The sequence below is a fragment of the Esox lucius genome, chromosome 14 (genome assembly GCF_011004845.1).
Source record: "Esox lucius isolate fEsoLuc1 chromosome 14, fEsoLuc1.pri, whole genome shotgun sequence".
Classification (NCBI taxonomy): Eukaryota; Metazoa; Chordata; class Actinopteri; order Esociformes; family Esocidae; genus Esox; species Esox lucius.
The window spans coordinates 17,789,315-17,802,282 of record NC_047582.1 but is presented as its reverse complement, the minus strand read 5'-3'; the positions used below and the strand labels follow the sequence as shown (position 1 = coordinate 17,802,282).

Here is a 12,968-nt window from a genome sequence, read left to right as displayed (position 1 = left end):
CTGAAGAGAGCTGGGACCACAGTCTCAAAGAAAACCATTAGTAACACACTACGCCGGCATGGATTAAAATCTTGCAGTGCACGCAATGTCCCCCTGCTCAAGCCAGCACATGTCCAGGCCCGTCTGAAGTTTGCCAATGACCATCTAGATCATCCAGAGGAGGAATGGGAGAAGGTCATGTGGTCTGATGAGACAAAAGTAGAGCTTTTTGGTCTAAACTCCACTCGCCGTGTTTGGAGGAAGAAGAAGGATGAGTACAACCCCAAGAACACCATCCCAACCGTGAAGCATGGAGGTGGAAACATCATTCTTTGGGGATGCTTTTCTGCAAAGGGGACAGGACGACTGAACCGTATTGAGGGGAGGATGGATGGGACCATGTATCGCGAGATCTTGGCCAACAACCTCCTTCCCTCAGTAAGAGCATTGAAGATGGGTCGTGGCTAGGTCTTCCAGCATGACAACGTCCCGAAACACACAGCCAGGGCAATTAAGGAGTGGCTCCGTAAGAAGCATCTCAAGGTCCTGGAGTGGCCTAGCCAGTCTCCAAACCTGAACCCAATAGAAAATCTTTGGAGGTAGCTGAAAGTCTGTATTGCCCAGCGACAGCCCTGAAACCTGAAGGATCTGGAGAAAGTCTGTATGGAGGAGTGGGCCAACATCCCTGCTGCAGTGTGTGCAAACCTGGTCAAGAACTACAGGAAATGTATGATCTCTGTAATTGCAAACAAAGGTTTCTGTACCAAATATTAAGTTCTGCTTTTCTGATGTATGAAATACTTGTCATGCAATAAAATGCAAATTTATTACTTACAAATACATACAATGTGATTTTCTGGGTTTTTGTTTTAGATTCCGTCACTCACAGTTGAAGAGTACCTATGATAAAAATTACATACTTCTACATGCTTTGTAAGTGGGAAAATCTGCAAAATCGGCATTGTATTAAAAACTTGTTCTCCCCTCTGTATATTTACATCAGGCACTGTACAGACCACATCCCTAAAAGCCTAAAAGGGAAATGATGGCTATCATAGATGCCATCACAACTTTCTCTGATGGCTAAACATGGAAAGAGAAGATTAAAATCTTCTTAGCTAGGTTACTAGTTTTTTATGATTTAGATTTTTATCAATGCAAATGGTCATACTATTTTTCTTCACACTGTGTAATTGCTATTACCTCTTCATTTCAATTCTTACATTTATTGTTATAGCTAACAACAATGATATTTTCCCTTCTATATTTTCTTATATATAATGCCCATCAAAACCAAATGTTACTGACAACAAATACATTTTGAAATATTTTCAGAATTTGTTTTCTTATTATATCTGGATTCTATCAGAATTATTCTTTATGCTTCTATCTGAAGCTCTGAATTATATATAGAAAATGATGTTAAAACAGGCTACATTTTCTTAGTTAAAATGCATTTTGTTAATATGCAATAAACAAGCCTAGGCAAATGCAGTTTAGATAATCGGGTAAAGGCCTTGATTAGGGTCTTAGCATAACATAATGAGAATATTTATAATTTAAAGTCAAATGATGGTTGAATTTCTGGAATTCCTTCTGGAATAACATCATAATTATATAATGGTATGCATGCATGGCAATTAATTTTGGTGGGAGATGGTGCAATCCGCTTTTTGAGGACTCATGACCTAAATGCAGGTAGAATTAAAGCAAACCAAATGTCTGTCCCTAGTTATGTCTAATGTGCAGTACCACTCTCGTTTTGACCCATAGGACCTCCAGACGTGGAGCAGGCCTGTGAGCCCAGCGTGCGCACCTGGAGCCCCAACGCCGGCATTGAGCAGGGGGCCGTGGGACTTTCCGAATGCCCCTTGCAGGGTTGTATGCTCCAGCTGGAGTTCCCCCACCCACTTGTGCCTGACTCCCTCACTGTGTGGGTCACTTTCTTCAGCCCTGAGGAGACAGCCCTTCCCGTGATCCACAACATCCTGCTCTTGACCGTCAGCGGAAACAACGTTTCTTTAGGGCCTAGTAACGTTTTCTGTGATACACCGTTGACACTGAAGCTGGATGTGGAGGATGAGGTGTACGGCGTGCAGTTCTTCACCATGGAGCAGCACCTGGAGATTGATGCCACCCTGCTGGCATCTAAGCCTGACTGCCCGCTGTGTCGCCACTGTCAGCCACTCCTCCACCGATTGCTGCGCCGGCCACCTTTCTCCCAAGCCCCCCGCGGAGTGCTGTTGAATGACCCTATCAGGCGTTACACCGACAGGTGAGAGACCCGACCGGGTGTGGTCAGCTGTTTACTGTCAGTTTCACATAACTTTACATTACACCACAAGATTCCTGCATTCTTTGGTTTATGGGTAAGAAATTGCATAGTAGGCTAAGCATGATCTCTTCACGCTGCCAATTAATCTGATCTGTGGCCCAATGTCCTCGTTGACCCTGTGTCAATGAGGACAAAAAAAACGTTTCTTTTGCTTTAAGTTGTTTTTGGTCAGGGGTGAAGCAGAGCCAAAGTTAATATGCTGAAGCAAGCGCTGCAGCTGCAAACAGATTCAAGCCCAGGCTCTGCCTATCTGCTTGTGTGCAGAGGAGCAGCTGGGGTGGTCTTTACTGGCCCATGCTCTGTCTACACCAGCCAGACACCAGAGATCTGGACGACCGGCTCTGTACCTCCCCTCTCTTTGGCTCTATGGCGAATCCAACCCTGGGCAAAGTAATACTTGCAACAGTATTTTGGTGATACATTTAAAAAAAAAAATCTTCACAGTTAATTTCACTTTGAGGTTGGATAACATTTATTTTGATAATTCAAATTAGTAAAATACAAATGTATGCTTTGAATATAAGTTATGATACATATTGTTATTGTTTTAAATACCCTCAGGTGTATTAGTGGGCTACCACCAGTTTCAAATGTTTTCAAATCCGCCACCCAACACCCACTTCTTGAGTCAAAGGTTGCTATGCACATTTGTTTTTTGCAACGTTCCATGGAGTTGTAGCGGAAAATAATCTTGTTGACGGCATTATCTGTGCATGGTGGCAGTCTTTTGTGCTTTGCTTTCATGGAATCTGCTGACTAAATGAAGGTAGCACTATCTGTAGATTTGTTATGTGTTGTTCAATTTTCCTATCATACTGTCATGTCAGCATTGGTTCACAAGAGATGAAGTGTGGGTGAAAAGACAGGATAGGGTGAGTTTGCATGTTATGCAAGATATAGAGAGTATCCCAGTAATTTAGAAGTTAGTAAACACCTTCTCATTACTGTGTTTATGGATTAATATGCTGTTTAGTCATCATGTGTTAATCATGTCTCCAACAATATTAAATGCTATTAGGCTAACTGTTCAGATATTACGTATTCGGTCAACAGAGGTCGAGAAGATTCAATAATAATGCCTTTTCTTTTTAAACCAAATAGATGATGGGGAATACAATAGGAATTGAGTTGAAAATGTAATAGTTGGAAAATGTGTAGATTAGTTAAGAACATTGTAGATTAATAATATCAGTGTATTGTATTCTACCTTCTGAATGTATAACCATTCCAGCAGTACCTAATACTCAATTTGGTCTCAAAATGCCTAGAACACATCACTGATAATGGAAGTTTTAAATCAATACAGGATAATTCATATTTTAAAACACTTTAGCAATGCTGAGTAATGAAGAAGAAAAAAAAAAGGCATCCAAATGCTCTTACATTAGCATTTGTTGGCTGTGACGTAGGTAAACAAATCATTGTCTGGATTGCAGTCCTTGCACTACTTACTACCTGCATTTCTAACACTTGAGATAGAAGATATGGAAAAAACAACAACACTGGAAAACATAGTTTTGCTGATCCGAGTATAAGGAGTTAAAGTCTTAGATAGAGTAAACGTGCATTCAAACAACCTTCAACCTTCAAAAAATATTGTGTGGTTAAAGATCTAAAACACTGTCGCCTAGCGGTATAAGCCTCTGGTGCTCAAGCCCACTGCACTTTCAGCATAAACACTCTTTTCTGTCAATTAAATACCTTTCTCAAAATATATCTGGATGCATTTGTATCTGTGGAAAGCATAATGCATCATCTTGAAAACAGACTGTGTCATTTTTATGAGTATGAAATGTATTTGAGTCTCCTCATTGACTACAAAGAATACAAAGAATAATTCTGGTCATGAAGTATTTGTCATCCAATACTGAGTTTTGTTAGACAGAACAAATCTGTCGTGATTTGAAAAGTCTGCACATTGTTATTGAAAATGCTGCTTTTGTTTATGTAAAGATTGAAATCAAGAAACATTATGTCAGACCTTTTTTCATCTTTTATAAGATCTTAAAAAGAATACTTGTGAAAAACAAATCGATAATTTCTCAGAAAAAACAAGCAAAACATTCCAATGCGTAAGTTTGCACACCCTATAACTATTACTTTGCCAAAGCATGTTGCTTGGATGGCAGCTGTAAAGTGACTACTTGGGTGAAAGTATTACATTTGTTTGGATAGGTCTCTCTCAACATACATAACGCATCATGATTTTTCTATTTTATCCTGCTCTTTGCCGAAGTGTTCAAGCTCAATCAAATTGCTAGGGGATTAGCTATGTGTAAGACATAGCACTGTAAGTTCACAGATGTTCTGTGGATTCACTTAAATATATATCAAAAATTTCAAATATTCACTTAAATATCAGTTTTTAAGAACTTATTCAAGGGGATAGAATTACTGACATTATTTGTCTTGACTTCAGCCATAACATAAAAAAAGCTCTATTGTCAATAATGGAGTGTAGACCTCTGACATACACTGTATTTTTGAGTGGGGTTGAAAACTAGAATGAAGTTTTTGACATCAGCATTGACTGTGCTGCACAGCACGATTTGGAGAGTCAGTTAAGCTGGAAAGCTTTTTAATATATCAAGTTTAATTTTTTTTTCAAAAGTACACAAAGCAAACTACAAAATGTACTTCTTACTAGCAGGTTCCTTCTCAACAATGCTAGGAAAAGTACGGTGTCATATATTTGCCATAAAAGGACATGCCTTTACTTGCTGTTGTAATTGATTAGCTTTTTTACAAAATGTTCTTCAAAAAGTAAAAATGTTTTAAGAATACTTTTAAAATTGTATCTTGAGAATAAATTCACTATCCTTTTTAGTCAATTACAACTGGGAAAACATGCAATGAGTGGAGAAATAAAATGTGCCAAAGATTGATAATTTTTTCCCCCTATTATTTATTGCCATTTGAAATGTAATAGCTGAAATATTTAATGTATGTAAGTATTCAGACCCTTTGCCATAATACTTCAAATTGAGCACAGACTGATTTTGCATTCTTTGTTCTCTATAACTTGACTGTAGTCCTATCATATTCAAATGATTTGATTGAATTGATTTGACAGAGCATAAGAGGATCTACAAGGAATACTGAGAGAAACTGCCCATATTCAGATCTACAAAGCTGGTAGAGGCATACCCAGAAAGGGTATATATTATACTGAATACAAATCTAATCTAACATATCTGAACCTGGTAGAATGTCAGTTGCGAGTTTGTATTTTGATACATTGTGGTCTGTGGTTTTGGTGAAGTTCAGTGGCCTTGGGTAGAATTTTTTGGTCATGGTCAGAACTGGCTAATTACTGTATTTTATTGTGTTAAAGAAGTTTGACCTCATTCCTCTAGACAAATGTCCTGGTCAACTCACAGCAAGTGACTGCTCATCATAAGAAGATGAGAGAGACATATACACGCAGACATACACACACACACACACAACGATAGATAGATCAGATAGCTGCGGTTGCTCCCCTGCTGAGGATGTATACACGCGTTCTTTCTCAACATGATCAACACCCCAGAACAAACAGTGTCGGGAAAGTGGCGGAAGATCTGTTTGGGCATCTGTGTTGTGGTTCCATCATGGTTCTTCTGTGTTTAGATTGACTTATGGTTAGTGTGCTGGATTGTCATTGTTCGATGCCTCTCCTGGCCCCTCCTCTTCTCCCTCAAAACTCACCCCTACCAACCTGACCTAACACACTCAACCCACTGTCCACCTGAAATCGGTCATGGAAGGAATAGTGGATCCTGGGATGTCAGGTTGGTGGGGGTGAACAATGTAGGAAAATAGGAGGGTTAAAACCTGGATGGGATGAAGAGGGAGGGATAGAGGTGGAATGTTGGATTGGTTAAGGGTAAACCGTAGAGTGGTTTAGGGTGGGCCTTCGTGGTTTGAAGAGGTGATGGGTGGTGAGGGGGTAAGGCTGAACCTCTGGTATGTTAGAGCTTCAAAGACCACCTCAGTTCCTATGTAACGGGTCCCCTTGGCTGCGGTTCTGGGGCCTCTTTTATCAATATTGTTATAAAAAAATTTACCATACATGGTCTAAATGATCCCTTTAAGTACAATACTGCAATCCAAATATCATCAATAGGCATCCCATTTTCAATGGATTCCTCAAATAGCTTAGGTACAGAAGCATTCGACCCCTCACTTTACTCCCACTTTTGCCACCAGATTCAGCAGCATCTTTTACGCGTCACAAATCAAGTGAGTGGAAGGCCAAGGTGCTGTTGATCTTGGTGCTGTGAATTCATCACGTCATTTATTGACTTCAATCTGTTGAGTGTGCATGGAAAGGTTAATCCACTGTTTTTTTGAAGGCATTTATGGGCTTGTTCGTCCTGTGTGAGATGTGTGATTGGTAAGGTCCTATTGAAATGTACCTACTGCACTAACCTGAGCAGGGAAAGCCCTTGGATGTGCAATGGGAAAGGGAATTAATTATATTTCCCTCTCTAAACGTTTAATTCTTACAGGAAGCAATGCCTTCAGAGCCACTGTACCTTCTGTCTCTAGAATTAAGCTTTCTGGAAGGTGTTTTAGCTTGAACTATTATTTATTTGTTTAGAATTGTACAAGTTAGACAAAAAGACAAACACATATACAAATTCATGTGTTTTCATTTCAGACTGTAAGCCAAGAGGGTGGTGACTTTCTGTACTGTATGTTACAGCACAGAAAAAACGATCTTTCAAAATTGTACAGTCTTTGAAAATACTTTCGCTACACATTATTGAAAGAAGTTTCTCCTCATTACAGTATTATGTATAAAACATTGCATTTCTTTAGAGGGTTTATTTGTATTTTCATACCCAATGACCTCTTGGGTTGCCTCTTCTGATGGATAAAGTGGGTAGAATGGTAGTCCTAGAGGTTTTGGTACAGTGGTAGAGTCAACATTTTGCAACTTTGAGGTGTTTCTTTCAAGTCCCTTCGAAGGCGGTATGGAAAGATTTATAATTTTTATAGTCTGAAGAACAAATTGTTGCATTACTACGTGTGTACAGTGGGGAGAACAAGTATTTGAACCACTGCCGATTCTGCAGGTTTTCCTACTTACAAAGCATGTAGAGGTCTGTAATTTTTATCATAGGTACACTTCAACTGTGAGAGATGAAATCTAAAACAAAAATCCAGAAAATCACATTGTATGTATTTGTAAGTAATTAATTTAGCATTTTTAATGAGTGGAGAACAGGAGGGTTTCTTAAAGAACAACTAACCGGTCTGTGAGAGCCGGAATTCTTACTGGTTGGTAGGTGATCAAATACTTATGTCAAGCAATAAAATGCAAATTAATTACTTAAAAATCATACAATGTGATTTTCTGGATTTTTGAAACCTGAAGGATCTGGAGAAGGTCTGTATGGAGGAGTGGGCCACAATCCCTGCTGCAGTGGGTGTAAACCTGGTCAAGAACTACAGGAAACATATGATCTCTGTAAATGCAAACAAAAGTTTCTGTACCAAATATTAAGTTCTGCTTTTCTGATGTATGAACTACTTATGCCATGCAATAAAATGCAAATTAATTACTTAAAAATCATACAATGTGATTTTCTAGATTTTTGTTTTAGATTCCGTCACTCACAGTTGAAGAGTATTTATGATAAAAATTACAGCCTTCTACATACTTTGTAAGTGGGGAAAACCTGCAAAATCGGCAGTGTATCAAATACTTGTTCCCCCCACTGTATATACTGTTTCATAGAGTTATTCCATTAGAAATTATGGTATAATGTTTGGGGTAGAAGCTTTCAATGTGCCTTCACAAGTTATACTCATTTCTAGATGGAATTGCTCTATTGGTTGTTTATCATATATTAAATAATGTATAGACCCACTTAATTGTTGTGAGGCCATTAGATTTGACTGTCAAGACAAATGTATCTTGACACACTAAGAAAATTTTACATTTTCTATTTTTAAATGTTGCATGTGGGACTGAACCCAGCCACTGCAATGAAAGACCCGCAAACTAAACACTGAGCCACCACAGACAATGCTAATCCAAAACTACAAAGCTTATCATGCTTCGGCCTCATCCTGTTTATTTTTTTGCCTTTTTCATCCATGTTTAATAATAATAATAATACATTTTACAAATAAATAAATGTAGAACATAATAAATCACAACTTAATATTCAGATCGGGAACTGGACTCCTGTCTCTCACATTAGACATCTCCAGGAATTTTCAGTTAATGTGATTGTACTTCATACATCAATGTTCAGGAAATGCTTTACCCTCTAAAGACCCATTGCTGCCACCTCAAGAACCATCCGTTAACCTGAAAGTTCTTTAACTGTTCGTATTTTAAGTACAAAATAACATTTGTAGAATGCTTTTTTTTTTAGGTTGTAAGGTTTACAGATGATTGCAAATGCTTACTAATTTAAATTAATTTTGTTAACGCTCAAATATTATGTGTAATTGTACAGACCCATGTTTTGTAGCAATGTTTCCTGCAAAGAAAACCTTCAGCTATAGCTCAACTATCTTATGCACATCAGTGTAGATTAGAAGTAGGCTAATCTTTGGGGAAGAGTCTAGTCATGGGGTCACCTCTTTGTAGTAAGCCAGGTCTATTTTCCATCTCCATAGTTTATATAATCCCCCCACCCCACCCCCATTCCATAACACATTCTCTAGATCACCATGGCCCCCCTCCACTCCCACAAAACCCCACTGTGCCCCGATCTCCTTTTGCCATCCCCTGCCTGCTCTCTCTCCATAAGGAGCCGCATTAGCACTGAGCCTTGCATAAGCTCTCTAATATGAACCAGACAGAGGTAGTGGAAGAGGCCTGAGTGGGTCCAGGGATGTCTGGGTGTCTGGCTGTCTCGCCCCTCTGTTTCTCACCTCAGACCCCTTTTCTGAGAATTCCAACCGGATTTCCCAGTAATAACATTGGGCCTGGTTTGAAGTGGATGATAATGTTATAAATGCTAATAATTGAATAGCTGTTAATAATGCGATAGCCTTTGCATTTATTATTTAATAATTATTTTTTATTGTGTAGTGGAATGTTTTGCTCATTAAGTCATTATGATATTTGTTTAAGAAAATCATCAATTTTGTAATAATTATATATACTATTTCTTAAATAACAATATTTACTATAATAACAACATAACATCTACAGTATTATTAATATTTAATCTCCTTTTGCTGGTTTAAGTCTTTTTGTGTAGGTTTGTATCAACTTTGCACACAATGTTGGAGTGATTTTTGTCAATTGTCCTTGGCTGATTTGTACCAAGTAGTTCAGGTTTGCTGTCTGACGCTCATGGACCACATGAAATAGTTCCATAGATTCTCAATGGAATTGAGATCAGGACTTTGTCACCATAGGATATTCACCTTTTTTGCTGTTACTATTTTGATTTGGCCTGGCTTGGGATTATTGGCTTGCTGATAGGTGAATGTCCTCCCAAGCTTCCGTTTTTTAGTGCACTGAAGCTGGTTGTCTATAAGTATTCCTTTGTATTTTGTACCATTCATCATGAGGAGCATCCCCACAGCATGATGCTGCCACCACCATACTTCCCTGTTGGGATGGTGTGTTTTGAGGCATGCGCTGTGTTAGGTCCTTGCCACAGTTTTTGTTTTGATTGGAAAGCTCTGTCATCTGACCCACAAAACCTATTTTCACATCACAGCTGGGTCAAGCTCATGCTTTCTGGTAAGCTCAAGACGTGCTTTCAGATGGCACTTTCTTACTCTGATACTTTTTTGAGTAACAGAGTCTTCCTTGCCACTCTACACACAGGCCAGAATAAGCAGAGCTCTTAATATTGTTAACTAGTGCACCATTACATCCTCCTAGCCACTGAACTCTTTTCTGTGGCTTATTTCACTTCACTCACATTTTTGAGGGACAGTGCCTGGATTCTCCAAATTTGCTCTTGCTCACTAGGATATCCAAACACTTTGTTATTAGAATGCTGTTTGGACATTTTCCTTCAGATTCGCAGCGTGAAAAACTATCCCTCAACATTGGATTTTAATATCCCAAAAATGTGACAGGAACTTTTGTTGTGTATACCAATGCTAAGGTAATTGTGTCCACATAAATATATTTCATTTGTGTGAACTGTGAGCTTCCACGGCACATGAGTTAAATACATATGCAAGCTATATATTTCAGATTTCTTTCATAACAATGTGATCCAACATAAAGACATTTTCCCGTAGAATAATTAAAGGAGCACTGCGTAGATTCATACTAACAATAACACAAGATCGGAACAGCATTAACTTATACCATGGTGCATTTGGGTAGGAAGGATAGTACTGCGCATGTGGAAAGAGTGTTTACAAGTCAATCCAAACAGAGACGGACCTGCAATAGAGTTTAACTGGGGAATATCTCAGGCACTCGGATACATTTTGTAGGAAAATATCTTATTTAAAACATTTCCTCAAAAATGTAAATACAGATGTCTACTGGTCTTACATATTGCCCATTTGAATTTTGAGTTTAAGCATTTCTTTCTCTTTTTTTCTATAAAAATTATTACATTTGTTATCAAGTGGCCCTTTAAACATTTGAATATATTTTGTCTAGTTTTCAGTTCATCCAGGGACGTCCCTGAGGACATTGTGAGGAGATTCTCAGGATGTTGTGTCTTGGTTCCCTAGTGATTTTATTTAGTTCCTAGTTTGACCTGGGGAAACAAAGACAATGTTCTTAGTAAGTTTATTGTCAGGTATTCGATGGTGAAATTTGTTGTCTTTAATGCTGTTTATTTCTGAAATAAATAGAAAACTTCTCAAAAATGAAATAGATCAATAAAGTCTAGCTGCACTAGACATCACCCCATTGCCAAGCCCATCAAGACCCATCATCTGAAATGCCACCATGTTTGTGTTGGTGACAGATTTTAACCTGTATGTAGGAAATTTCACAAAGGGAAATCAGAAAGATCAGCATCAAAAGGATATCACTTCTTATTCCATGTTCATTATTTAGTACTAAGTTATCATGTGAAATGTAAAATGCTGCAATGCAAGATTGGGCGAAATGCGTTCCCTTTCGGCAAATAAGAATTTGTGTCTATAGACTTCATTGTTGAGCGAGACACGTCAGCATTGGATGTGCTTTGGAGAACACACATTTCAGCATTGACAGTTTAAAGTCTGCTTTGAGTGGCAATAATGGAACAGGGCCTTAACCCAAATTTTACGAATTAGTAAATTAAAGTCCTGAAAACATCCGAAATAGATCTTGTGACATCCTGAGAACCATGATTTAAGTTTGTTAGATAACATGCTGCTGAAATTATGAGAGCTTATGGGAATATCTCTGGATGTCTATAAGACTTTCCTGGTTTAAGGTCCATGCTATTAAAGAAAGAGTACATTTTGGTTGGTACCACTTTATTGGAGAATGTTGCACTATTAATTACAACATCAAACTTTTAGCAGCATATACATCATTGGCAGTTTATTTCCTTTTTTTTTTTTTTTGCTGAATAGCGGGATTTGGTGGGTTCAGCAAAAAGTGGATTGCTGAAAAAGTGGATTGCTGAAAAAGTGGGTATGGTGGTTTGTTAAGGTATATTATTGAAAAGGGGGCTACATTTCTGTGTGGGAGGCTTTGGAGGTGATTATGGGCTTATTATCATTCTTCTCCCTCTGCCTTTATGGGCACTTACCCATTTCAGTGTGAAGCAATATACATTATGTGGGAGGTCAGTACTGGTGGTGCAGTCCTGTCACAGGATTCTGAAGGTTGACATGATGAAGAGGTTGTCCGTAGGGTTCACTTAGTGCAGCTCCACGTGTGTGTTCTGCCTCATCCCAAAGCTTTATTCCAAAAACATTCAAATTTGTGAGCATCAAATGTCTTCCTCTTGCCTTAAGGATTTAGGTATACTGACTTTTGGTTCAACTGCAATGGTTTCCTTTTTAATTGCAAGCTATTAAAAAAATAAATAATTTGAAAGGTATCGCTGTGTGCTGTCTTACAACAGGTCTGTGATAAGATACACCCTATATTTTCACAAGGGCATTACAGCTCAATTTCCGGACTGACTGCAAGAGAAGCTGCCGCAGTGAAATTGTAGTATAATAATTATAATAATAATCATAATAACATATGGGAATTTTCAAGGACCCAACGTTTCTCCACAATAAAACAATTAAGAAAAGTCAAGATGAAACCACAGCAGACTAAACAAGAACATGAAACAAAGAAAGGGGTGGGAAACTTAGTGTGAACAAGCGTGAAGGTGATGTTTTTGTCATTCTGGTCTAGGTAAACATACAGTAGACTATTTTGGCTTTAGTGGTTAGGTTTAGGGATAACTTAAAATTAAAGTTAGTTTTAGAATTTTTTCTTTCAGGTTAAGGTCTTATGGATTATGGTTAGGCATTGGGTTCTTATTGAAATCCACTTTTTGTAGCATCTAAATTCCTTGTTTCTTCATCTCACTAAGTCTTCATGTTGGACTATGCCAACTGAGACGACATGCAGACTCCGTAGGCAAAAGCAAGTGATAAAACTGTGGCTACATTCACAGCTCTTTTGTTTGTGAACAATCATTGCATCAGCAAACACCTGATTAATTAGATAAATGTGAGGCAAACATCCCAATACTACTGCTCACATAAAATTGGGGGATGGAACTCT

The 12,968-nt window shown here is 38.3% G+C and overlaps 1 protein-coding gene across 1 annotated transcript in view; it reads left to right on the top strand.

Moving 5' to 3' along the window:
- Window positions 1–12,968, top strand: part of pappaa (pregnancy-associated plasma protein A, pappalysin 1a) — a 174,742-nt gene that overhangs the window by 56,916 nt on the left and 104,858 nt on the right. The window contains exon 7 of the mRNA XM_010877932.4: window positions 1,753–2,254. Coding sequence (XP_010876234.3) covers window positions 1,753–2,254 — 502 coding nt within the window. The remainder of the gene's footprint in view (window positions 1–1,752; window positions 2,255–12,968) is intronic.